General features: G+C 43.2%; 1 protein-coding gene across 3 annotated transcripts in view; it reads right to left on the bottom strand.

Annotated features, from left to right (window-relative positions):
- Positions 1-1915: 1915 nt before the first annotated feature.
- Positions 1916-26195, bottom strand: part of MOB3B (MOB kinase activator 3B) — a 157422-nt gene continuing 133142 nt past the window's right edge. For 2 of the 3 annotated variants that reach the window (XM_084629573.1, XM_084629572.1), the window contains exon 4: positions 1916-7089. In XM_084629573.1, the coding sequence (XP_084485699.1) occupies positions 7060-7089 (30 nt within the window). In that variant the 3' untranslated portion in view covers positions 1916-7059. The remainder of the gene's footprint in view (positions 7090-26195) is intronic. The other variant, XR_014711850.1, reaches the window with a different exon arrangement.

Consider the following 26195-nt stretch of genomic DNA (forward strand, 5'->3'; position numbering starts at 1 on the left):
TTTTGGCTAACCAGCAGTACAAACATTTCAGTTTATTTCAGAGCACAGTACATTACTACAGGAAGATTGGAAGTGTATAATAACCTGCTTCCTTCATTCAGCTCTTGGGAGACAGCATATGATTTTCCTTAATCGTGAAAATCTAGGATGTATTTTCTTGCTCTCAAACCAAATTGCTCCTATTTGCTATGCCCAATTTCTAAATCTGATTGTGTAGTATAAGTGATGCAGAAGGTGCCTAATATGGATATAAAAAGGGATTTCCTTCCATTTGTATTGATACAGATAGTGCTGAGAATTTCCACTGCAATGTTAAGTCATCCATGAAACGTACCTATGTTTACAAGGTGTAAATCTCAAATATGGACATGGCTCCATGTACAGCAGCTGAGCTCCTTGATGTTTATCCTTCGTGGCTTCATACTCCTCTAACATATCTACCCCAACTTGGTGCTCTGGATTTATTGTGTGCTCGTCTAGTGGTTATGCAGAGAATTGCTTTTTGTGGCTCCAGTATTGAACAGGTTTCTTTCTGCTATTGACATTGCTCTAATGGCATCTTTACACAGAGACGTACAATTTACCTTTTCAAACTGTATCCTTCAGCAGCAGTTTTGAACCTTTTTCTTTCTGAGGCCCCCACAACATGCTATAACGATTCAACGGCCCACCTGTGCCACAACAACTGTTTTTCTGTATATCCAGTAGATTAAAAGCCAGGGCAGGCATTAGGGCATGTGAAGCAGAGCAGCTGCCTGGGGCCCCCATCCCACAGGGGGCCCTACAAAGGTAAGTTGCTCAGGCTTTGGCTTCAGTCCTGGGCAGCAGGGCTCATGCTTCGGTTTTCTGCCCTGTGCTCCAGAGAGTCTAACACTAGCCCTGCTCTCTGGACTATTTTGGCGGACCACCTGAAACCTGCTCATGAGCTCCCAGGGGGCCCCGGACCCCTGGTTGAGAACCACTATCGGGACCAGCTAATGGTCCTTAATCAAAGTACAGCATAAGGGCTAATGTTATAGAGGGAAACTTCTGTTACAATGGTTTGGTTTGGTTTTCAAAATCAATCTTGTCTACATTTGTTAACATGCAAGTAGCTGTTTTTCCCCCTACATCTTTGTCTTTTTTCATTCAAATCCAGAGTCAATCTTTTTCATCTTACTCACATGATGAGTCCCACCCAAGTCAATGCTTGCATGACTAAAGCTAGCAGGATTTGGGGCCTGATCTTGTAAAAGTGTAGTCACAGAAGGCAAAATGGCCCAGCTCACATTAACGCAAGGGAGTAAAGCAGTATAAGGCATCCCCTTACACCCTTGCATTGGCTACCCAATCCATGAGTAGCTGTGAGCAAATGAGGGTGAAGGAACTGGGTGGAGCCTGGGCTGTATCCCCCAACACACCAGCAAGCATAGCTTTTCCGGCCCTTCAAGGGAAGTATGGTGGGTGCCATATAAAAACAAGCCTAGGAGACTTCTCCAGAGCAGCAGGGAGACTGAGACAGAATCCTCAAAGGTATTTATTTAGGTACTTAACTCCCATTGAAATCAATGGGAATTAAGTACTTAACTACTGTTGAGGATCTGGACCCCTTCCACTGGGCAGATCACAAGTGACAATACAATCCATAATCCTGTGGGACAACTTGCTTAAGTAAGGGCTACCCATGTGACTGTTCAGCTCCCACTGCAGTCAATGAGAGGCTGGCTATTGCTTTCAGTGGAAGAAGAATCCAACCCATTGTCGCAAGTGTTGTAGCCATTCTCAGAGGCCTATACACAGTGGGACTGACACAGTAATCTAACAGGTCTTTTCCACCTCTCATTCCTGTGATCCTGATGGATTGTATCTTGCAGTGTGAAAATGATATGCACATTTCTTGCCAAAAAGAGTTACATACCAAACAACTACAGGCCACTTAAGCAGGGTTATGTATCTTTTATTTGTGATGTTTGAATTCCTTAGGTTCACAAACTAGGATTGATTTGACAAGTAGTCTTCCATTTTATCCTGTTTTTTGTTAATATGACTTTAACAGTTAGTGTCGGTCTCTCTTTTCATACAGCTGAACCCTTCATTTAATCACAAACAGAACTAAAATAGTCTAAAAATTACTTGCTAAAAGAATTAATATATTGAACAGCACTGATGCATGGAAGGAAAAAAGGAACAATATATTTAAATCATTTGTTAGAAAAAATCATTTCCCCTAAAAATTAGAAAACAAAAAATCTTCTGTATCTATTTAGTGCAGGGGAAAAAACCACAAATGCACAGACAGGCGCGCACACAAGCTCAGGGAACTAATTCACTTCTTCCCTGGGAGAATATTCTGTTATAAAACTTTATTATCATATATCCATTTAAAAACAGGAAAATCTGTTACACAGAAAAGAAACAATCTCCCCATTTCAAAGCTCCAACTTTGTTTGCCTAACTTCCAAATAGCACTGCCTGCCTCTCTCGTTCTCTCACATGAAGAAAAACAAAAGATAAATTTAGTGTGATCAAATTTACATTAACAAAACTACAAGGTTATTATTAGTGATTTAGAGGCCACTCTTGGTTTATTTTGCCTTTGGAACCAGTAGGAAAATCCCGTTCTTCCTTCTGATATACGCACTACCCCATTACTGACAGCTTGCTAGCATTGTGTGATACCTGCAGCATAATCCCATTCCTAAAGCACTGTATGTGGCAACAGACATATTCCTATTTTATACACATTTGATCCAATTCTATAGTTCTTACTCACAGCCCTCACCTTCTTTTCCTCTATGGAGCCAACAAAAGGAACAAAACCTAAGCTTTTGGAGCTAAATGTTGTTAAATGGCAGGAACAGAAGCTGTTTGGTTTGGGGAGGCATAGCTCGGTGGAGCTTGGGACGAAATCCATGGCAGCAGCATCCTCCAAACCCAGAGGAACTTCCCCATATAAGATAATCATGACAATATGTGGGCACTAGGCCTTTGCATGAATGTACTAGCTTTCTGTAAATCCCCATGGGTTTACCCCACAGATCTTGAGGTATCCATGGGTCAGGAGAGCCGCACACCCCACATTGTGCAAGGCTTGCTGCCTACAGTGGGATAACTGGAAGGAAAACTGGAAGGAAACTCAGATTCCCATGTGCAGTTTCTTAGCCCTCCCACGGGAGCACATGATTTGGCTCTCAGCTGTCACTAAGGCAAAACTCCTACTGAAGGTCAATGGGACTTTTCCCAGAATAAAAACCAAGGGATGACGTTAGCATTTGGCCCCATTGTCATTATATGCATCAAAGAGTACTGCATGTATTACACCCAAAAGAAAAGACCTTCCCAAAATTCCTCATCACTTTGTGTTTTGGGTTGTTTTGGTCAGACAGCAGCATCCCAAATCCGGACATAAAGCCAGCAATGCTCTTGATCAACAAAAGCAGGTTCCTTTTCTTTTATTCCCCTGAAACTGTCTGTTATCTTTAGCATTAAGATAAGGTAAGCACTGGAATAAAGGTGAATCCTTTTTTTTAGAAGGCAAGAAACAGAAGACGCAACGGCTAAAACCTGGTTGAAGGATTTAGGGAGTTAATGGCAAAAGAACAAAAGCGCACACATATTTGAAGTTGAGTTATTCCACAGCCCAGAAGACAGTTAAGAATTCTGCATATCAGTTAAGTCTAGTGCGTGGACTTCCCCTCTTAGGATAAGTGGATTAGTTAGATTTTTCATCCATTGAAGTTTTAGCTACTCTCTTGTTAAGTGTGCCCATGAATCTGTGTAAAACAGGGCCTGTGATTAACAACTGAAAAAGATTATATTGATCTCTGATGCCAGGTGGATTATCAAGGGTGAAATTAGAATCTCCTGGACTAATGTTTACAGCACCCTGACTCTCTGCTCTCTAATGGAAGGATTAATTTAAAACCCGTAAATCTGACAATATTCCACACGCCACACATTGCTGTGGTTGGGTTGTTAAACGTCACAGAGATGGAAAGAGAGGAAATGAGCCATGCCACATTGTTTGAGGCACCCAGGCCAGGGCTGAATTAAACACTTATACTGTCTGCAGAAAGATATAGAGGACTCTTGTTGGGCAATAATCCGACAAGTCAAACCCCAGAAATGACAGGTACATACAAAGCGGTTGTGCAATAACATGCATTTCATTATTTTCTAGCATTGTTCGCTTTAGGGATGAAGGTTTGCACGGATTTTTTGTAATAACAAACTTATTTGGGCTGCTGTGAAGTGCCCATTTCATAACTGCGCTTTGGGCCAAAATGCGCTTAGCCTTGCGCATGAGAACAAAGAGGAAGGAACTCAAAGAGCTGTTCCTTACCTCTGGTACCCCTGTACAGGGGTCAGGCACAATCCAGTCCTGGTGTTCCCTCAGCACAAGGATAAAACTAGTATTAGCAGCAGCAGGACTGTGCCGAAAGAGGATGGGCCAAGTGTGGGTCTATGTCTGCATCTCTTTTCTACATGGGCCAGTGTAGGAGGCAAGCACACACTGCACTTTTCAATGGCTGGTGCCGCTTCTGTTCTGCAATGGACTCTCCTAGTGCCACCCCGTAGCCATTCGGGCTGACACAGCCATGATGTCTCTGGGGTCTCCCTCTGCTGCAGAATCTATAACAGCCATTAGGGAGAGCACAACAGTTATTAAACTGAACTGAGACCCAATTTAAAAACAAACCAACCATTAAAAAAACAGTTTTTCAAATTCGGTGAAATTATCACAATCACAAAAAAGTTAATCAAAACAACAGGGAACAAATTCCTGCACATTTTAGAATTGCACTATGTTAATTAGACCCAGACAGTATATAGTAAGTGGCTTTAGTGAAAGGTAGAATAAAAATGACTTTGTAGATAAAATATTAGGCTTTTCAATTTTATCTAGTCATGGTTTGATTTTCTGCCTAAAGATTCCACAGATTCGCATCTTCTTTATATAAACTTTCATTGCATAATGCAAAGCTGTGGAAATATTGCAAGTGAACTGCCCTTTATCGTACCCCTTTGAAACACTAGAAATTAAGAATACAGGGTTTGCCACATCAGACCAGCAGTTCTGTCGCTGACAATGGCTACAACTAGATGCTTCAGAGGAAGGTACAAGAAACCATGTGATGGGTAATTATTAATATTCTCTCTAACCATATAACTATTTTTTTAACAATCCTACTAAGCTCTTGGCCTCAGTGATATCTTGTGGCAATGAGTTCCACAATTACGCAGTGGGTAAGCACCAGCCAAATGAATGTTAAGAAGATTGTGTGTAACATAGTCCCTGTAGAGCATTCAAGAGGTAACTTGATTGCAAAAGAGCAGTGAAAGAGGAATGAGTACTTTAGTTCAGTGTAACAGACTGAAAGTTGAACATTCCTTGAAGGTCAGGGTTAACGCTATTTGCATAATTCTAAAGATATGGAAAAACTTCCAACATAAATTTTCATAAATCAAACCCTTTGTCCCTGCATATATGTAATCATTGACTTCTGCACCTCTGGTACAGAGCCTATTAAATCAAGCAGGGGAATAAGACATTATGTGCAATATGAGCTCAGATGTTTGTTGTTATTCTTTAGTGTCTGCTATATTTCAGTCTATTCTATATCATCATTAGTACTCCATCATTGAATACTCTGGATACTCTGAGGTAGTACTGGAAGCTCCAGTACTACCTCAGAAGAAGCAGAGACTGTTAAAATCACTTTGGTGGGAACAGATGCTTAGAGGCAGCAGGAATCAGCACATGATCTGAAAGAATCATCTTTATTATATAACAAAAGGTCCATGCCAAATTCCTTAGAAGGCACAGAATATATGGGACGATTCTATATATTTTCCACTTGTTAAAATGGGTCTCTAGAGACCTTCTCTGAGTAAATACTATTACAAATATTTCTTATGGGCCCATCACCATGGCACCCAGCACACTGTACATAAGTTAATGAGTTTACAATTAATACCTTAGGCCAGATATTGAGGTCACTGATTTAAATTAGACTGTATACTGGGAACTGTTATACTATATCTTTCTAGTGTGGAAGACAGTCTGTCTTATTAGACACTATTTACAGACAATGCAGTCATGCATTATAGTTTTGACCTCACCTTCTTCCTAATCATCTTCGTTAATTTACAACCCCTTTTCCCTCACAAAAGGAATATCCTCACCTTGAAAAGAATGACGTGGGGGAGAAAAAGAAACAGGACAGAGCAAAAATTACATGCATGCACCAAACCACTGTGGTCACTGGTACATAGGGCATTTTGTTCAACTCTAATTACCACCACCCTTCTTTGTACTGATACTGGGCCAGACTGTGCTGTCAGTCACACTGGTGTAACTCCAGGGCGACTCCATGGAAATCACTGAGGTTACTCTGGGTTTACACTGATGTAGCTGAGATCAGAATTTGGCCCAGTGTCACCTAACTGAGAATTGAATCAAGAAAACAAGCAAAGTACACACTGCCAGATCTGCTGGGGAAAGCAGCTGTGTTCCTATGGACGTTGAGGCTCAGTGGCATTTTGGAATATTTACCCACAAACCTTGGCTGGTGTCTAAAGTCCTATGCAGACATGGAAGGCTCCATCTGAAAATCTTGCTGAAGTTCCAGAATTCTTAATATTGTGCTGAACTTGGAAAACAAAGTACACAAAATCAAAGTATACAAAATCTTTTCAACTAACAATACAGGTTCATTTCAAAAGTACAAATATACAGGCCAGCCTAAAAACTTGAATTCCAGTAAAGCTTGAACAGCAGGAACATGGAACGTCATTGTGACCGAAGAACTCCTCCTCAATAATTCAGGAACCGGAAAAAAATTCCAAGTCAATTCTTTCTCACTTGGTAATCCACATCGTTCAGAGGAGGCTCCTAGCAGCATTTTCAGGGTTAAGAGCACACATAATGTTGGGAAGCATCTGTGAAAGTAACATTCTGTCCCCAACTTTCCCACCCATGGGAATTAACAAGCTGGTTCAGCCCAGGAGGTCTCTCATGACCTCTCGCTTTGCAATAAGGAGGAAACTGGATTTCTCTTCTGTTAGACAAGTGTTTCTTTAGTGACACATCCTGGTTGTCATCTCTTTCTGTAAAACAAAGGAGGGAATTAAAAATCAAAAGGTCACTGGTTTTACAATATACTCACAGCTTCTGCAGATCTATTATTTGCACATTTCACCACACCAGAAACAGCTGTGTAGCTTCATATGTCACGTGTCTGTGCTATTCTTTGTTATCTTCAAGGTCAGTGAACGTAATTGGCAATTAGCATAAAATCTTTTATCATTTCTGACATCTTTAATACCATCTTAATTCCCTAACTATGCCAGCTAAATGGCACTGTGTCCTACATAAAGGAGATAAATCAACTGCAAAAGTCCTCTTCAGCTACACGCTGGAATCATTTTAAGTTAACGTAAGAAATGGGATTCCAATTTGTCATTGAACTTGAAGGCAAGAAGAATAATCCTCAATTCTGAAATATAAAGGTAGATATTTTTGCTAGTTACACACACAGACACACAAATGTTAGATCCGCTCTAGTTTTAGGCCAGAGCTGCAGAGTTTGGATTCAGAATTGGATCTGGGAAATTTTCCAAACTTAGCAGTGTTCTGATGTGGGATTTGGTTCAGTCCATTATAAAGGTGGATCCAAGCCATGAAGTCTGAATCTTGACTTTAGTGGTATTCTGGTACATGGTTGTGGTGTGGAGCTACCTCTAATTCTATTTGATATATCAGAAGAAGAACATTTTACATTTAGATGGCACCTTTCATCCTGAAGGACCACAGAGCATCAGTCCTATCCTGCAAATTCTTGCTGCCAGGTATAGCTATTACTACAACGAATAGCCTCCTTGACATCAACATACTAACGTCCATGCAGTGTACTGCAAGGACACTGACTATAGTGGGGTTACTACTCACGACAGTAAGCAGTAAATAATGTTTGCAAGGTCAGGCTCTACTGAGGGCCAGCACTAGTGAAATGCAGCCAGGTGGAGGGTGGCAGTCACCTTATATAACAAGTTACCGTGAGAGGAAAGTTATGGTGAAAGACAAACGATTACCCATTAAAATTGCTGCAGGATCTTCAGCATCCATACAGAGCACACAGGGTCTCAGATTATAAGGTTGCATCCAAAAAAAGATTCCACGTGTGATCACAGGTACTTTTTTATTATACAGCTAAATCATAATACATACATTAATAAACCAACTGTATGGTCCTTAATTAATCTACCTCTGAAATATCAAGGGCTGAGATGTGAACTCGAGTGGCCAGAGAAGCTAGCTGTTCCAAAGCTGAGGCTCAGATCACTAGCTATCCACACTGGCCTGCAGTTTTTAATGACTCACGATATGATTGGTTTATGCATATGTAACTAGGGATCTAAGTGTTCATGCATGCTAAAGTATACTGTGCAATGCATAGATACAGATTAAAGAATATAAATTAATTCTACACAGGATTAAATAACACTGCTGAAACGTAAACATAACGTCTCACTCGCAACCATGTCAATTTAACACCTGATTGGGGAAGTGGATAGTTTAGGGTTTGGGAATGAATTATGGCATCTCATCTCCAGAGCACTGCTTCATATCCAGCCCACTGTGGTAGCATCCACTAACACATGACCACTCTTTGGGGTCTATCTGAAAGGAGTTTGGTAGTTTCAGTTCAATTCCTAGAAGGCCAGATTCTAGGCACTACCAGTGTTAGCAAAAAGACCAAGGATTGACTAGGTTTGGAGACTAAGTTGCCCTCTCAGCCCTAATAGGGCTCTCTCTGGGTCAGGGCTGAGGCACATTGGTACAGTCACTGCCTGTACGTATCTAGTCTCTGGATAAGTAGCGGACTATAATCTATCACTACAGCACCTTTTACAGCATGCACTAAATTCACTTAATAAAACTGGACTAACTAGTAACCTTGGTACACTGGCAACTGCTTGTTTGGATCAGGGACACTAGCCCTTAATTTGCATGGGTGGCTTTTGGCATTTAAATAATATCTAAGGGATACATCTTCTATGTCTTCCTGAAAAGTGGAACCAGCACCCTTCTGATACAGGGAGTTCCAGAGCTGTGACATGTTCCACCTTCCTCCTCAAACTTGCAGATGCCCTTGCACAGTTTCCAGCTCCATCAAGCCATCTGGGCCCCTGCAGATTCTCCTCCCAACCTGTGGAGAACTAATTTTGCAAGTAAATAGAGCCTGATATCATAGTAACTCTTCTTGCTTCCCCCTCTGAGTTGTGGAACACATCAAGCTCCTTGGAAATGTGGCTGAGCTGTGTTTCCAAGGGTTAGCAGGAGCTGTGGGAGCAGCACAGTGGTGCCAAGAGGTATTTGTGCAGATGCCATGTAGATGACTAATCATAATGTAAAGAAACTGAAATGTAAACAAAGGTCATCCAATCCACTTTAAGGCGCTGTTGGGACGCTGTGCTGAATTTAGTGATATTTCTGTATGGATAAGCTAAATTCATGGCACCCCAATTCTGCTAAGGGACCCCACAATCTAAAGATTTTAGGTTGAGAAACTTCCTCCATGGTGGAATTTTCTTTATTCTTTACTTCCCTCTGTAAAAACAACTCAGCTGAGGAGTCACCACCACAATGAGAAACCTGAGGGTCCATGTTCAGAAAGCTCCTCCACACATGGATTGAGGGGACATGATCATACATATTGTTTTTATTCATGTCCAATTCTGAATCAGCAAATACCCATCAAATTAAAGTTCTGGCATGGAGGCAAGAGATTATTTAAATCAGCCTCCTAAATCCACCCATTGTCTGGAAAATGTAAGTTACGTTAAAATAAAAATAAAGCTTCTTATGAGTTCCTAAAATTCACCTTATTTTATAATTTGTTTAATAACGTTAACATGCTGATTACTTCCCAAAATAAAGGGTTTCCTGACAATCCTGTAACTGAAAATTATCTTGTACTTTTACAACTCATTCCTTCAGGATGCTTCTTTGTTCTGTAGCACTGCACAGATTTTATGCCTTCCACATCTGTAATCAGCTTGTTTCGAAATTTCTATAGCATCCTGTATGTTGCTCTGAATCAAAATATTGGATGATAAAAGTAACAGTACAGAAGCTGGTCCAATAAAATACCTCACCCATCTTTCGTCTCTAGTATCCTGCATAAAGTACGGAATGCTGTCATTCGGGGATCCTTAAAAGCAAATCATAATTAGCAAGGAATAAGAATGGATTAAGCTGTTTTGCTATCGATATTAGAGGTGGTTAAAAAACCAGGATGAAAATTTCATGAACATTTTCATGAACAAAACCTGCAATTTTTCAACTACCTCTAATCAATCCACAGGTTTTTCCTCCGGAACAATGAAAACTAAAAAGCCATATTCAATGCAATTCACTACACAGCTGTTTGCTTTCTCATACATAAGTGTGATCCCTGTAATCTTACGACCTTGGAAGGTCAACAGAAATTTCTACCAGCAGACACACAATCATAAGTAATTTATAGCATATTAATATCATGCTCTCTTGCTGCACATTTGTTTCCTGAAAGAACAGATTTTAGGACTTGAGGGAAATTCAGCAGCATAAGGGTTTTTTTATTTTAAAGGATCAGAAAGCACCAATTCTTGGTGGGGACAGTCAAAAGGGGTTGAAAATACCGATCAGCTTTGCTAACTCTCAGAAGTCTACTAGGAAGAGCCATCAGAGTTTATAAAACTCGATTTTTCCAGACAACACAGTGGCTCAGTGCTGCTACAGGCCCTTCCAGGCCACTTTGTATTCTGTGTCATCTCCACTGAGTGGAGCCAAACACACTGATATTAAACTAGCAGAGTAAATTCTAGAACGTAGGTTTTCCATCTGTACATCATCACCATCCTCTGAAAATCTTCCACATTCAGAAATTCACCCACACGCAATCAGGAAAAACAGACTATTGAATAACTTGTTAGCAGCTTATTGCTGCAATGTCAATGTCTTCATCCTGGCTTCAACCAGCCCTGATTGTGCTTCCCCCATCAGCAAACTGTTGATGCTTCCAGAAGCAGCGTTAATCGCTGCAGATGCTTAAATTATGTATTTGGAGCCTAGATACCATAGTGATGGGCTCTCTGTTATCCTGATAAACGGACAGGCAGACAGATACCTCTCCTTCTGCCGCTGCTTCCACACAGGCTGCTAGAGGAATTAGCCAACAGTCTGTGTCTTTTAGGAAGACAAGAAAGTGGTTGTGCAGAAGCCAAGAATTGGTGTCAGTAAATCTACCCATTTTGCAGGATCAGAGGGAGGCAAACTCTTCCCTCCCAGATCAGCAACCATTTGAAACTCAAACTTGCTGTTCCCCACTCAAGAAAAAACAGAGCTCAGATACTACAGTGAGGGGCTCATTAGAAACAGCTCAAGAGGCAGCGAGGGGACCCTATGAGATATGGAGTTCATGCACAGTGTGTCCACTGAAGGTTTTGAAAACACTTCCCACGTTAATGCCTGAAATATAGCATTTGCAAAGCACAACTGTGAATGCTTCATCTCTAAAGTATTCATGGAGTGTAAGCCTGCATTACAACGTCTCAGGTTTTTGCTGAGGCAGAATTTTTCCTCTACACTAATGAAAAAAATATCTCATCTTGTATCATAAAATATGTAGGCTTTTGTCTGGCTGCATAATTGTTTTCATGGTCCCATCCATCCTGTGCCTTTCCTCCATCCTCCACTTGGCTGTGTTGCTGCAAGCTGCTCTGCAGTTCCATGCCTGGCTTCACGCTCCTATTTAAATGGCCTTCTGTCCTAACACCTGTTTGGCGTTGGCAATGTTTGTGGGAGTCAGAGATTCAGAAAAGACACTCAGGCTGACAATATCATCATTGCTGAAGCAGAGAAGAAGCCGTTTCTAAATGGATAAACACTGTTCCCAGCAAGTTAACAACACAGAAATGGTCAAAGACACAAGCAGGGCTAAATTCCATCCTATGCATAGGTACAGGTTCTGTTGACTTCAGCTGACCTTCGAGTGATATCAACAAATGGAAGATACAGATTATTTTCTTTAGAGGGGTGAGTGTGAACTTGTGTGTGTGCGTGTTTGTGTGTGTGTGTGTGCGTGCCTGCCCGCCCGCATATGCCTGCATGTGAGAAAGAGGGAGAACCTTATTTTCTATTTCTAGTTGTTTCCCTTAAAGGAAATTTACAATAGGGAAGAAAAATAACCAGGAAATGGTTTCTAAAATAGAAATAGAAATTATTATGAAGAAGGCAAAATGTGTTATCCTCAGTCACATTTTTGATGGGGTGTTTTTGGGGAGGAAGGGCTGCACAAAAGGAATGTGACTAGAGATGACTTCTTGTAGGAGCAATGTGGAGTATTGCATTATAAAATGTGGAAACAATTAAAGCCTTTTGTTTGGTGCTTTCCACAGCAGTCAGCTTTTTCTTGTCAGATTCATAGCACTGTCTTCAAAAAAGCAATATGATTATCCTTCCTTCAAATACTTTAACACAGTGGTGTTAAATCTCTTTTTCATTTATGGACACCTAAAAAATTTCAAATGGCAGTGCAGACGCCTTTGGAAATCTTAGACATAGTCTGCAAACCCCCAGGGGTCTGTGGACCACAGGCTGAAAGCCACAGTCCTATGGAAACCGCAACCTTTCACAGACTCCTTAGACATAGATTGCGGACTCCCAGTGGTCCGCAGACCACAGGTTAAAAACCACTGTTTTTAACACAACAAACTGTCTCGCCAACTCTGATAGACACTAAGAAATATAAAGCCAAAGCCTGATTCCATTTAGGTCAATGCAAAAATCCCATCTAACTGCGGGAGATTATGCCTCTATAATCTCAATGATGCATGGAAAACTTACACAGGAAGCTGCCATTAACACAAATTGGAGTCTAAATCCTCCCAAACTTTGAGAATAAACTCCATAGTCTTCATAGTAGCATACTTATCCAGAAACTTAGTGTTCATTTTAGCTGGGGGACAAGGGTTGGGGGACATTCTTGACAAGTAAAACCTATCATAGACAAGGGAGGTATAAGGGGGAGGAAGCCTAACAGTGAAGAGAGTCAATCTGCTGGCTAAGAACTTCTTCTAAGGAACAGTAACAGGAATTTGCAGACTCTCTGGTCTGTGGTGCTATGATCTTGAGCCCCAGTTGGGAATTAATAGGTATGCAGATAGACTACACAGACAGACAAATTAGACAGACAAATTAGAGTCAGGTAGGCAGAGGAACAAAAAGTGAGAAACTAAAACCAATTTTAAAATATATTAAAGCTTATTCCTGTGCCAAATAAATGCTCCCACAGCCTACTTAGTGGGGACAGTTAGTAATGAAGTCTGGATTTAACTCAATTTTTGTTTTGGTTTTGTAGTTCCCCTTGAACAGCAATTGCAAGCAGTGATAGAGTATTGACTTGCGATCTCTGTGTGGCCAATGCATCAAGAATTGTTGCTGCCCATGCTGTTGGATTATATAATTAACTCAAGAGCTGATGGCAGAAATGATTGGTGTTGTTTAAAGATGCCATGCAGAGCAAAACCAGAAATTGATTCAAGAACAGATTTACTTGCCGAATACGCCCAGGGACCAGGCTGTTGGGGCATTTAAACCGAACTAATTTGTAACTAACTTTTTAAAAAATCCTTTGTTCTGCCCTGTCAAATCATTTTGGCACTTCCTGGTTTGCTGGGATCATCCCAGAATGCATTTTCACAAACACCAGAAGTCTCACTGCAGTCCCTGGTTTTGTGATGTCACAGAACGATGCCTTATTGGCTATTTTTCAGGAAATACTAAAATGATTTCCCAGATGGAACACACACATTTCTAAAAGGTTAGTTCATCTTTATCTCTCTGATGAATGCCTTCTCCTCCCTCCAACATTAAGCACATACATCTAGACTTAAACCAATTTTTATTTTTGCTTCACAGTTCACCTGTAAAGAAAGCAAAAAACCCAAAGAAAAACTGAGCAGTTTACTGAGTCTGTGAGGACGTCAAGAACTTCCAGCTTCCAGCAATTCACTTCGGGGAAATTCCAGAGCAGCCTGAACAGAGTTACTCCAGGGAACAACATGGTCCCACCAATATGGCTCGGCTGCCCCAGTAAATAATCTTGTTCTCCAAAGGAAACTCTGTTTCTATCCTCACATGAATCAAATGTAGAGTGTGCAAAACATCAGGAATGATCATTGAGATCTTAGCTCAATCTGGGTACTTGATGGAGACATGGATCTATGTTTCTGTCTTAGAAGGGAGCTAACGGGAAACTAGGCTAAGTGTCAGGGATGATTGAAAAAAAGATGGAAATGCTATAAAATTTCACAGGAAAAACAATTAAAAAATAATCCCCTTCAGAAATACTGGGACTCCTGCAGAGATTCAAATCCTCATTCACTCCCCTTGTAATTTCACAATCATGTCAGAACCAGCACAGAGATGACTTGGCCATGGTTTTCCCCTTACATGATGCTACAGCTGCTAGTTAAATCATGTGGCAAACTGCTCCTCTTCACTATCCTTTAATAACTGCCCTGGCTCTGGAAAGGACAAGAAGAGACAATTATGGCTGCCTCAGCATAGGGGTGCTACTGAGGGAAGGGAGGAAAGAGCACAGGAGAAAAACGGTTACTCACCTTCTCATAACTGTTGTTCTTCGAGATGTGTTCTTCATGTCCATTCCAATCAGTTGACTCACAAGCCCAAGTTCAGGAGGTGGGGTCGGAGTCATCCACTGATTGGAGCACTGCTCTGGCCTGCTGGGTGATTGCCTAGTGTATGGTGAAAGTGTGGATGGAGGACCACGTCGCCACCCTGCAGATATCCTGGGTGGGAACCTGAGTCAGGAACGCTGATGATGAAGCCTGTGCCCTGGTGGAGTGCGCAGTGATCGAAGGAGCAGGCACTCCTGCCAGGTTGTAGCGCTCCCGGATGTAGGACATGATCCACAACGAAATACATTGAGAAGAGATAGGAAGTTCTTGCATTCTGTCTGCCACTGCCACGAATAACTGGACCAAGTTTCGGAATTGTTTTGCTCTCTCAATGTAAAAGGCTTGTGCTCTGTGGACATCCAGAGAGTGCAGCCTCTGCTCCCTGCCGCTGGAGTGCAGTTTAGAATAGAATACCAGGAGGAAGATGTCCTGATTGATGTGAAACTGGGATACAACCTTGGGGAGGAAAGCCAAGTGAGGTCTGAGCTGGACCTTGTCCTTATGGAACACAGTGTAAGGGGGCTCTGATGTCAGGGCCTTCAGCCCAGGCACCCTCCTGGCTGAGGTTATTGCTACCAGAAACGCTACCTTGTATGAGAGATGGAGCAGGGAGCATGTCGCCAAAGGTTCAAAGAGCGGTCCCATGAGTCTGGGAAGGACCAGATTGAGGTCCCAAGCCAGGACAGGCTGCCGGATATGTGGGTATAGCCTGTCGAGCCCTTTAAGGAAACGGCTGACCATAGGGTTGGCAAAGACCGAGCGGGCCTCTGAACCTGGATGAACCCTTATTGATGACATGGACAGCCCCTGCTGCTTGAGATGGAGAAGATTGTGCCACTTATATAAGACTGAGGCAGGCGTCGAGGATGAAGGATGCTGTGCCGAACAGACTAAAAAACTCTTCCACTTAGCAAGGTAGGTAGCCTGGTGGGTTCAGCCATGGAGCTTCCACGCTGTGAGATGCAGCAACTCTAGGTTTGAATGTTGTAGATGGCCATGATCCTGAGTTAGTAAGTCCGGGAAGAGCTGCAGGGTGACTGGAGCTTCCACGGACATTTCTGGGAGTGATGTGTACCAGTGCTGGCGGGGCCAGGCTGGAGCTATCAGAATCACTGAAGCTTCTTTTCTCCGTATCTTGAGGAGCACTTTGTGAATGAGAGGGACAGGCGGGAACGCGTACAGGAGATGGCTTCCCGATGGGAGGAGGAACATGTCTGCGATGGAGCCTGGGCTATGACTCATGAAGAAGCAAAACTGCTGACACTTCCGGTTGCGTCGTGTGGCGAACAAATCTATCTGGGGAAAACCCCACTGATGGAAGATTGAGTTCACAATGTCCGGGTGAAGGGACCACTCGTGGCCGTAGAACGACCTGCTGAGATGGTCCACCAGCTCATTCTGTACTCAGGGAGGTACAATGCTTACAGTGTGTATAGAATGCTCTACACAGAAGTCCCACAGCATGGGGGCTTCCTGGCACAGGGGCGAGGATCGCACACCCCCATTTGTTGATATAAAACATTGCCATGGTGTTGTCTGTCATGACTTATACACATCTCCCTGCTAGATGTGCTCAGAAAGTCTGGCACGCCAGGCACACCACTCTCAGCTCTCTGACACTGATGTGTAGAATGAGATCCACCTGAAACCAGAGGCCTTGTGTTCTGAGTTCTCCCAAATGTGCCCCCCGGCCAAAGTCAGACGCCTCCATCACTAACAAGAGGGATGGCTGGGGGCTGGTGAAAGGAACCCCTGCACATACAACCTGCGGTCGAGCCTCCACAGGAGGGAATTGAGTACCGGGCGAGGCAGGCTTACAATCCTGTTCGAACTGTCCCAGACTGGCCGATACACTGACGCCAGCCATGACTGAAGAGGTTGAAGTCTGAGTCTGGCATGCTGTACTACACAGGTACAAGCTGCCATGTGTCCTAGAAGTTTCAGGCAGTTCCATGCTGTGGTAGTGGAGAACTGTCTGAGACCTCGAATAACGTTGCCCAGGGCTCGAAATCTCGTTTCGGAAAGGAATGCCCTGGCATGGGTTGAGTCCAGTACTGCCCCTACAAACTCTATCCTCTGAGCTGGGGACAGTGTTGATTTCCTCTCGTTCAGTAGCAGGCCCAGTTCGCTGAAAGAAGCTCTTATGAAGGTGACCTGCATCTCTACTTCAGTCCAGGATCAGCCCTTGATCAGCCAGTTGTCGAGGTACAGGAACACCTGTATCTGCCGCTTGTGAAGGAACGTGGCCATGACTGCCATACACTTGGTGAATACCCAAGGTGCCACTGACAGGCCGAATGGGAGGTCTGTGAACTGATAGTGGGTGCTGTTCATAACAAACCTGAGGTATTTTCGGTGGGACTGAGTTACTGTTATGTGAAAGTACACGTCCTTCAAGTCGAGGGCGGCATACCAGTCTCCTGGATCCAATGAAGGGATGATGGAGGCCAAAGAGACCATGTGGAAATTGAGCTTCTGCACTAACTTGTTGAGTTCTTGCAGGTCTAGGATGGGCCTGAGCCCACCTTTGGCTTTCGGTATTAGGAAATACCGAGAAAAAAAAACACTGCCCTTCTGCTCCTAAGGAACCTCTTCCACTGCCCCTAGTGAAAGGAGTGAGTGCACCTCCTGAATAAGGAGTTGCTCGTGAGAGGGGCCCCTGAAGAGGGAAGGGGGGTGGAAGAGCACAAAATTGGATGGAGTATCCCTTCTATACCGTGTGGAGCAACCAGCGGTCCGAAGTGATTCGGGACCAAGCACAGTAGAAAGGGGACAGTCGGGACAAAAAGGTAAGGCGAGGTAGATCCAGCTTTTGTTCTGGTGTGCTGTCCTCAACCTCACCTTCAAAAGGCCTGTTTCGGGCCGGAAGGTGGCTTGGATTGGCCAGAGCCCTGGTCTGATGACAGGTGTGGCCTTTTCCTGACACTCCCATTCCTCCTCCAGGAACCGTCCTGACCGTTCTGCTGGTAGAAGTGCGGGGGAGGTTGTGGTCTAAAATGCTTCCGCTGTGTAGCGGGAGTATGGAGGCCCAATGATTTGAGTGGCTCTTAAGTCCTTTAGGCTATGCAGTCTTTTGTCTGTTTTCTCGAAAAAGAGAGCCCAACCCTCAAATGGGAGGTCCTGAATAGTCAGTTGAACCTCACACGGCAGGCCCGAGACCTGAAGTCAGGAGCCCCTTCTCAGGGCTATGCCCGTAGCCATCATGTGGGTAGCCGCATCCGCTCCATCTAGTGTGGCTTGTAGCAAAGTTTGCGAAATGAGCTTCCCCTCCTCCACCAGAGCGGAAAACTCAACACAGGAGTCCTGCGGCATCAGCTCTGCAAACTTCGCCACTGCCCCGCACGTGTTGTAGCAGTACCTGCTGATTAGAGATGTGGAGCTGCAATCCGCCAGTGGAATAGACCTTTCTCCCATAAAGGTTGAGACGTTTTGCCTTCCGATTCTTTGGGGAGGGTCCCTGGAAGCCCTGGCGTTCACCTTGGTTGGCAGCATCAACCACGAGAGAATCAGGTGGGGGATGAGTATACAAATGCTCATAGCCCCTAGATGGCACACAGTAGCGCCTTTCATTGCAATTAGCCATAGGGGGCAATGAGGCTGGGGTCTGCCACCAAGGTTTTGTGGTGTCAGAGATGGACTTTATAAAAAGCAGGGAAATACGTGCAGATCCGGAGGGGGTAAGGATGTCTACCACTGGATCTGTGACCTCCACTACCTCCTCCGCCTGAATGCCCAGGCCCTGGGCAACCCACCACAGCAATTGCTGTAGCACCCTGCTGTCCTCCAGGGCTAGGGCTGAGGCCTTGCCCACCAGCACCTTGTCCGGTGAGGATGAGGAAGAGACCCTCGTAAGGCTAGATGAGGTTTTTGTTGTTGTTTTCTTTTTCAAGACTTCAGCGTTCATAAAGGGCAAGCAACCATTGAGTGAACAAAGCCCTTAGTATCTTGGTCACAAAAAACAGGCTGTTTACTCGGGAACACAAGGAAGAAAGGAGAGCAGCAGAATACGGATGCTGGACTTCAGAAAAGCAGACTTTGTCTCCCTCAGGGAACTGATGGGCAGGACCCCCTGGGAGAATAACACGAGGAGGAAAGGAGTCCAGGAGAGCTGGCTGTATTTTAAAGAATCCTTATTGAGGTTACAGGGACAAACCATCCCGATGTGTAGAAAGAATAGTAAATATGGCAGGCGACCAGCTTGGCTTAACAATGGAATCCTTGCTGATTTTAAACACAAAAAAGAAGCTTACAAGAAGTGGAAGACTGGACAAATGACCAGGAAAGAGCATAAAAATATTGCTCGGGCATGCAGGAGTGAAATCAGGAAGGCCAAATCACACCTGGAGTTGCAGCTAGCAAGAGATGTTAAGAGTAACAAGAAGGGTTTCTTCAGGTATGTTAGCAACAAGAAGAAAGTCAAGGAAAGTGTGGGCCCCTTACTGAATGAGGGAGGCAACCAAGTGACAGAGGATGTGAAAAAAGCTAATGTACTCAATGCTTTTTTTGCCTCTGTCTTCACGAACAAGGTCAGCTCCCAGACTACTGCACTGAGCAGCACAGCATGGGGAGGAGGTGACCAGCCCTCTGTGGAGAAAGAAGTGATTCGGGACTATTTAGAAAAGCTGGACAAGCACAAGTCCATGAGGCCGGATGCGCTGCATCTGAGAGTGCTAAAGGAGCTGGCGGATGTGATTGCTGAGCATTGGCCATTATCTTTGAAAACTCATGGCGATCGGAGGAGGTCCCGGATGACTGGAAAAAGGCTAATGTAGTGCGCATCTTTAAAAAAGGGAAGGAGGAGGATCCTGGGAACTACAGGCCAGTCAGCCTCAACTCAGTCCCTGGAAAAATCATGGAGCAGGTCCTCAAGGAATCAATTCTGAAGCACTTAGAGGAGAGGAAAGTGATCAGGAACAGTCAGCATGGATTCACCAAGGGCGAGTCATGCCTAACTAATCTAATTGCCTTCTATGATGAGATAACTGGCTCTGTGGATGAGGGGAAAGCAGTGGACGTGTTGTTCCTTGACTTTAGCAAAGCTTTTGACACGGTCTCCCACAGTATTCTTGCCAGCAAGTTAAAGAAGTATGGGCTGGATGAATGGACTGTAAGGTGGATAGAAAGCTGGCTAGATTGTCAGGCTCAACAGGTAGTGATCAATGACTCCATGTCTAGCTGGCAGCCAGTATCAAGTGGAGTGCCCCAAGGGTCGGTCCTCGGGCTGGTTTTGTTCAATATCTTCATTAATGATCTCGAGGATAACGTGGATTGCATCCTCAGCAAGTTTGCAAATGACACTAAGCTGGGAGGAGAGGTAGATACGCTAGAGGGTAGGGATAGGATACAGAGGGACCTAGACAAATTAGAGGATTGGGCCAAAAGAAATGTGATGAGGTTCAACAAGGACAAGTGCAGAGTCCTGCACTTACGATGGAAGAATCCCGTGCACCGCTACAGACTAGGGGCCGAATGGCTAGGCAGCAGTTCTGCAGAAAAGGACCTACGGGTTACAGTGGACAGGAAGCTGGATATGAGTCAACAGTGTGCCTTTGTTGCCAAGAAGGCCAGTGGCATTTTGGGCTGTATAAGTAAGGGCCTTGCCAGCAGATCGAGGGACATGATCGTTCCCCTCTATTCGACATAGGTGAGGCCTCATCTGGAGTAGTGTGTCCACTTTTGGGCCCCACGCTACCAGAAGGATGTGGAAAAATTGGAAAACGTCCAGCGGAGGGCAACAAAAATCATTAGGGGACTGGAACACGTGATTTATGAGGAGAGGCTGAGGTAACTGGGATTGTTTAGTGTGCGGAAGAGAAGAATGAGGGGGGATTTGATAGCTGCTTTCAACTACCTGAAAGGGGGTTCCAAAGAGGATGGATCTAGACTGTTCTCAGTGGTAGAAGATAACAGAACGAGGAGTAATGGTCTCAAGTTGCAGTGGGGGAGGTTTAGGTTGGATACTAGGAAAAACTTTTTCACTAGGAGGGTGGTGAAGTACTGGAATGCGTTACCTAGGGAGGTGGTGGAATCTCCTTCCTTTGAAGTTTTTAAGGTCAGGCTTGACAAAACCCTGGGTGGGATGATTTAGTTGGGGTTTGGTCTAGATGACCTCCTGATGTCACTTCCAACCCTGATATTCTATAATTATATGAACACAGATCAAGAATGTCAGGCTCCAGTGTTGCATAACTGAAACCTATACTTGGACATCTAATTAACCATGATGTGAACACTGAAGCCAATTCTGGAACAGTAAAGTCATTTGCAAGAGTCTTCTCTTCCTTTCTTTTCAACCTGTGTAGTAATACAGTGTTTTAGCTGAATACCATGCCCCAATACTACCTTTACAAAAATCTTTCAAAAAAATAAAGATATTCAAACCTTTTGCCCTATCTCTAACGGTTGTATACCTCTCACAGATTCATAGGCTCCAAGGCCAGAAGGCACCATTGTTATCTAGTGTGACGTCCTATATAACACAGGTCAAAAACTTCCACAAAATAGTTCCTAGAAAATATCTTGATTTAAAAATGGTCTGTGATGGAGAATCACCACAAAATCAAGCTAAATTGTTCCAATGATTAATTACTCTCACTGTTAAAAAGGTTTCAGAGTAGCAGCCGTGTTAGTCTGTATCTGCAAAAAGAAAAGGAGGACTTGTGGCACCTTAGAGACTGTAGCTCACGAAAGCTTATGCTCAAATAAATTTGTTAGTCTCTAAGGTGCCACAAGTCCTCCTTTTCTTTTTACTGTTAAAAAGGTACACCTTATTTCCAGTCTGAATTTATTTAGCTTCAGCTTCCAGCCATTGCAGCATGTGATACTTTTCTCTGCTCGACCAAACAGCCCATTATAAAATATTTTTTCCCCATGTGGACACTTACAGATTTTAATCAAGTCACCACTTAACCTTCTCTTTGGTAAGCTCTCTCAATGCACTCCATATTCAGTGAGAGAGATTGTTGGTCAATAGCCAACAGGTCTGATGTTCATTTGGTTGTTTCCTTTGTTAGGTTTTGATACCGTTTTACTTGAATTTACTCAATTATCTTGACAAACAGGACCAAATTAATCCTTCATGTAATACCACCGGCTTCAATGAGGTTACTTCAGAGATGAGTTTGGCTCAGTGTTCAGGGAATTATTATAACCCTTAATCTGAATCCGTATGGCAACGTTTGCAGGAAATAAACAATACTCCGGTACTGACTGACGTGTAATCATAAAGGGCCAAGCTCTGGCTTGCGACACACTTGCTAGAAAAGGAACCACAAAAACAAGGAAAACCTCATGAATAATCACGTGTGCAGACCCTGAGCAAGCTCCCACTGATGTTACTGGGAATTTCGCCACTGGCGTCAAATGTCAATGGGATTAGGACAAAATATTCTATAGAACATGTGCCAGTGTTATGGAATAAATCCAAGTCAAAGTGGATGCAAGGCAAGTATTCTTTGCTAACTCTCTAATCCATGATAACCCCCCCGCCCCCCAACCCAAGACACCCCAGTTGCTTAAGCACACCCTCTCCCAAAGCTCCAACCTTGTGGGTACACTAGTTTACCTCTCCAGGGACATATGATAGTTGAAGTACATAACACAAAGGGTTTGCAGAGGAATTCTAAAACCATTTATCTTTACTCTAGATCAGTGTTTCCAAAACAGTGCTGTGTCACATGAAGGTCCTAGATGGGCCTAGGCAAACATACGCTTCTCCTGGCCCGCAGTGGCGGTTTCTGTCCCATGGTGCTGGGCCCAGCTCCCCCTGTTGAGTCCTGGTGCACTGGGTCACAGCACCACTCAGCTCTGGCCCAGATGGCCCTCTGTCATGATCTGAGTGGTGCTGCGCCCCCATACATCAGCTCACAACATCCAGAATGGGGAGCTGGGCCCAGTCCTGCAGGACAGGAACAGACACTGCAGGGTGAGTGCAGGCAGGGTGAGCCTGCTCTCCAACCTCATTCTCCCCAGGGCCTCCCCTCAGCACTGGGCTGGGATTATGGTTGTGCTGCTGGGGAGGAGGGTGCACATGTGTAATGCAGGGGTCTCAAAAGGGGTCACCTTAGTAAAAGATTAGGAACGACTGCTCTAGACAGCATCAGAGATCTACAGATCCAGACAAAACAATAAAACATCTACACACACTTCCCTGCCTCTGTTCCCTCACCCCTTCCGAGCATTCTTTGGGCTTAGCTCAGAGTCCTGTAGGGGGTCCAGATCCTCTCCTTTCTTGTCATGCACAGCCTTGTCTTCTGCTTCTAGTCCCTTCTCCTTCCCACTAAATTGGCTCAGCTAGTGAGAGTCTCCTCCTTTTATAAAGTTGCAGGCCTCATTATCAGGTGACCTCAATCAACCTCATCAGGTGATCCATTGCTCAGTTACAACCCTACCTGGCTGGACTGGTTTTCCTGGTCTGGCCACCTTCTTTGACTAAGGGGGCTTCCATTTCAATAGAAGACTGTCAAGGTTTAATGACCCTCCATTGTTAGCCCTGTATTGCCAAGCCTTGAAATTTTATCCCTAAATAAGTATAAAGACACCAGAGCCGGCAGGCTAGTCTTACAATCAAAATGGAGTTTGCAGTTTGATAAAGAGATCAATGCAGAGAATTCATAATCTCGAACTGAAAGTCATAAATTGTACACAGATTCCCCAAATCCCCACATCAATATTAGGCTACATGAAACAACAGGAGGCAAAAAAAAGTTTCAGACAGAGGTGCTATATTTAATATGACTGTGCCCTGTTAAAGCTCTTCAGCATTTTATGTATTTGGAGGAATAAAATCTCTGCAGATTTGTCTAAAGTTTCCCACTGATTCCTACTGCCTCTAGTTTATCTACATTAGACTGGGAAATTTTAACTCTTGTTTTTATCATATCTTAATGATTGCCTTTGAAGCAGATATATTTATTTTTTAACAATTTGTGAAACATGGACTCATTTAAAAGGAGGACAAGTTGCAGAGCAGCCTGTAATTCAAATGTTAATGGAGCAAGCTTTAAGGCAGGACCTATTTAGTACGCTCCCCACAAGCAACTGAAACATACATTTATGCACCCACAAGAAAGAGACAACTGCGTCACAGCTTAATACAAAGTCAGCTTTGCAGTTAATCCAAAACATTCTCAAAATCACAAGTTGAACAACTCAAAACCTGGCCTGATTTAATCAGACAAAGGAGATCATCAACAGGAACATTCTTGATGTTTCCTGTCCTTACCATTATATATTAGTACACTGAGCAATCAAAGCATCGGATGCACTAACAATAATCAATAAAATATGTACGCAGAAGATGACAATTTTGAAAACTCTGGCACCATTCCGTAGCTCGGGCCTTGCCTTTTCTGTTCATCACAGTTGAGAGTAAAATTTTTCAGCCACACAAATCCTTGAATGATAATTTTTGTTCATTTTTTTTTACATAGGATGGAGAAAATTCATAACTGTCAAATTCTGGTCACTTTGACAACATGTAAAGTAAAATATTGGTCAATATGACTAGTGCTCACAAAAGATGAACTCTAATTGAAAAAGATTTTTAAGAAGGAGATTCTTCGAAAAAGAAGAACAGCTGGGTTAACAGCAAGGGGTCTAGTACTGAATGAAAACGTGAAATTTACACATAAAAACATTGTCATTTATATTCTCTTGGGTATTATGTCAGACTAGCAATATTCAATTCTTCCACTTTTGTATTTGTATTAGAACTTATATCCACTATTTACAACAGGCACTAAGAGGAACACTTTTCTGAGAGGTCAGTATTGTAAGCCCAATTGTAGTCAAATAACCATTATTAGCCAGTTGTACACACAATTAAAATATTTGCATGCCAAAGATAGTGCATGCAAATTAGGTGTGTAATTGTATATACATTTTGCATACTCAAAATACATAGCAAATTTGTGCTAAAAAGAAGTGGACTTTAATGGACCAGCTTTAGTGGACCAATCTGAAATGATCAGCCTGTGGATGATGCATTCCATCCAGTAGAGGTACCCAATTTTGTGGGAGGGTAGACAAAAGATATATTAGAGAAAGGCCAAGGAATCAAGATTTCAGTTTTTCAAAAGTAACTAGTTGGATGCTGGTTTGGCATACCCCCAACCAGGGCACTTCAGATTCTGTTTCCTTTTTATCTGAACGACCAAAGTTTGGGCATTAGGGAAGGAAGTAAAGAAAAGTTTCCAGTTTCTTGAACAGATTTTAGTTAGAAGTTGTTGATTGTAAATTACTGATCATCATTCATCACCATCATCATGTTCCCATTACGCCTGTGGCATTTAGGGCGGCGATGAAGCTCGTCCACTCCTGTCCGTTTCTGGCAAGTCTTTCAACGGTTCCCCAGCTGTGCCTCAGGTTTTTCAGCTTGGCTTCCACAGCTCTTCGCCATGTTGTTTTCGGACGGCCTCGTTTTCACTTGCCTTCAGGTGTCCATGTTATTGCTACTCTGGTGAAGGAATCAATTTCCATCCAAAGCACATGGCCAATCCATCTCCAATGTCTCCTGGCAATGATGATGCTCATATCGTCTTGGCTAACTGTGTCAATAGGTCTTGGTTTGAGATTGTTCTGGGCCAAAAGGTACGGAGGATTTTTATGACATTTATGATTTTTATGAAGACAGTTTGTACATATCATTTATCATCATTAAGCACCAACAATGTACTTGGACCCATACAAGACCAAAATACAGGCTGTCTCTCCCCCAAACAGCTTACACACTAAACAAAGCAGAGAGAGAGGACAGGATATTTTTAAAACAGTATGATAATGTTATTGTTGACTCACTTCTTGTGGGCAGAGCAGGAGGAATGAGTCTTCAGGGAGGATCTAAGTGAGGACACGGAGATACCATGGTGATGGTTTTATAAAATCAAAATATACAGAGAGAGGGGATAGGAGATATAGATATAGATAGATAGATAGATATAGATATAGAGAGCTATATAAAGGATTTGGATAATGACAGCATGGTGGCGTCAGCGAAATGAAGTGTCTTTCTCACCCTGCAGGCCAGATTCCCTCACGGCTGCACTGGCAGTGCAAAAATATTTCTGGTTTTTTGATCTCTCAGTCTATTGCTCTAGAGATGACCATCCCTGGTGTATACGTAGTACCATTACTTCACAGTGGAATGCAGAACAGTCACGAGAGACAATGGACTGGGAAGGTGCAAATTCTTGTTTCAGCACAAACTTCAATAAGAACGACCAAAGACGATCAAAAAATCTAGTGAATTATAAATGGATTTATATTTTAAGCTAAGTTTGAAAACTCCCCAGGATGACAATCTTGTTTAATCATTGATTTTAACCAACATACCTTTTAGTTCACTGTAACTGGACAAATATAACTAACTTCGCTGGTTGGGACTGCTCTTTTTTAAAACATAAACGAAGCAAATAAAAAACCCCAAAAGCTTGCTGGTCCAAATTTCAGATGGGGCTAACAACAGAACA

This window comes from Lepidochelys olivacea (genome assembly GCF_965140295.1).
Source record: "Lepidochelys olivacea isolate rLepOli2 genome assembly, chromosome: 5".
NCBI lineage: Eukaryota > Metazoa > Chordata > Testudines > Cheloniidae > Lepidochelys > Lepidochelys olivacea.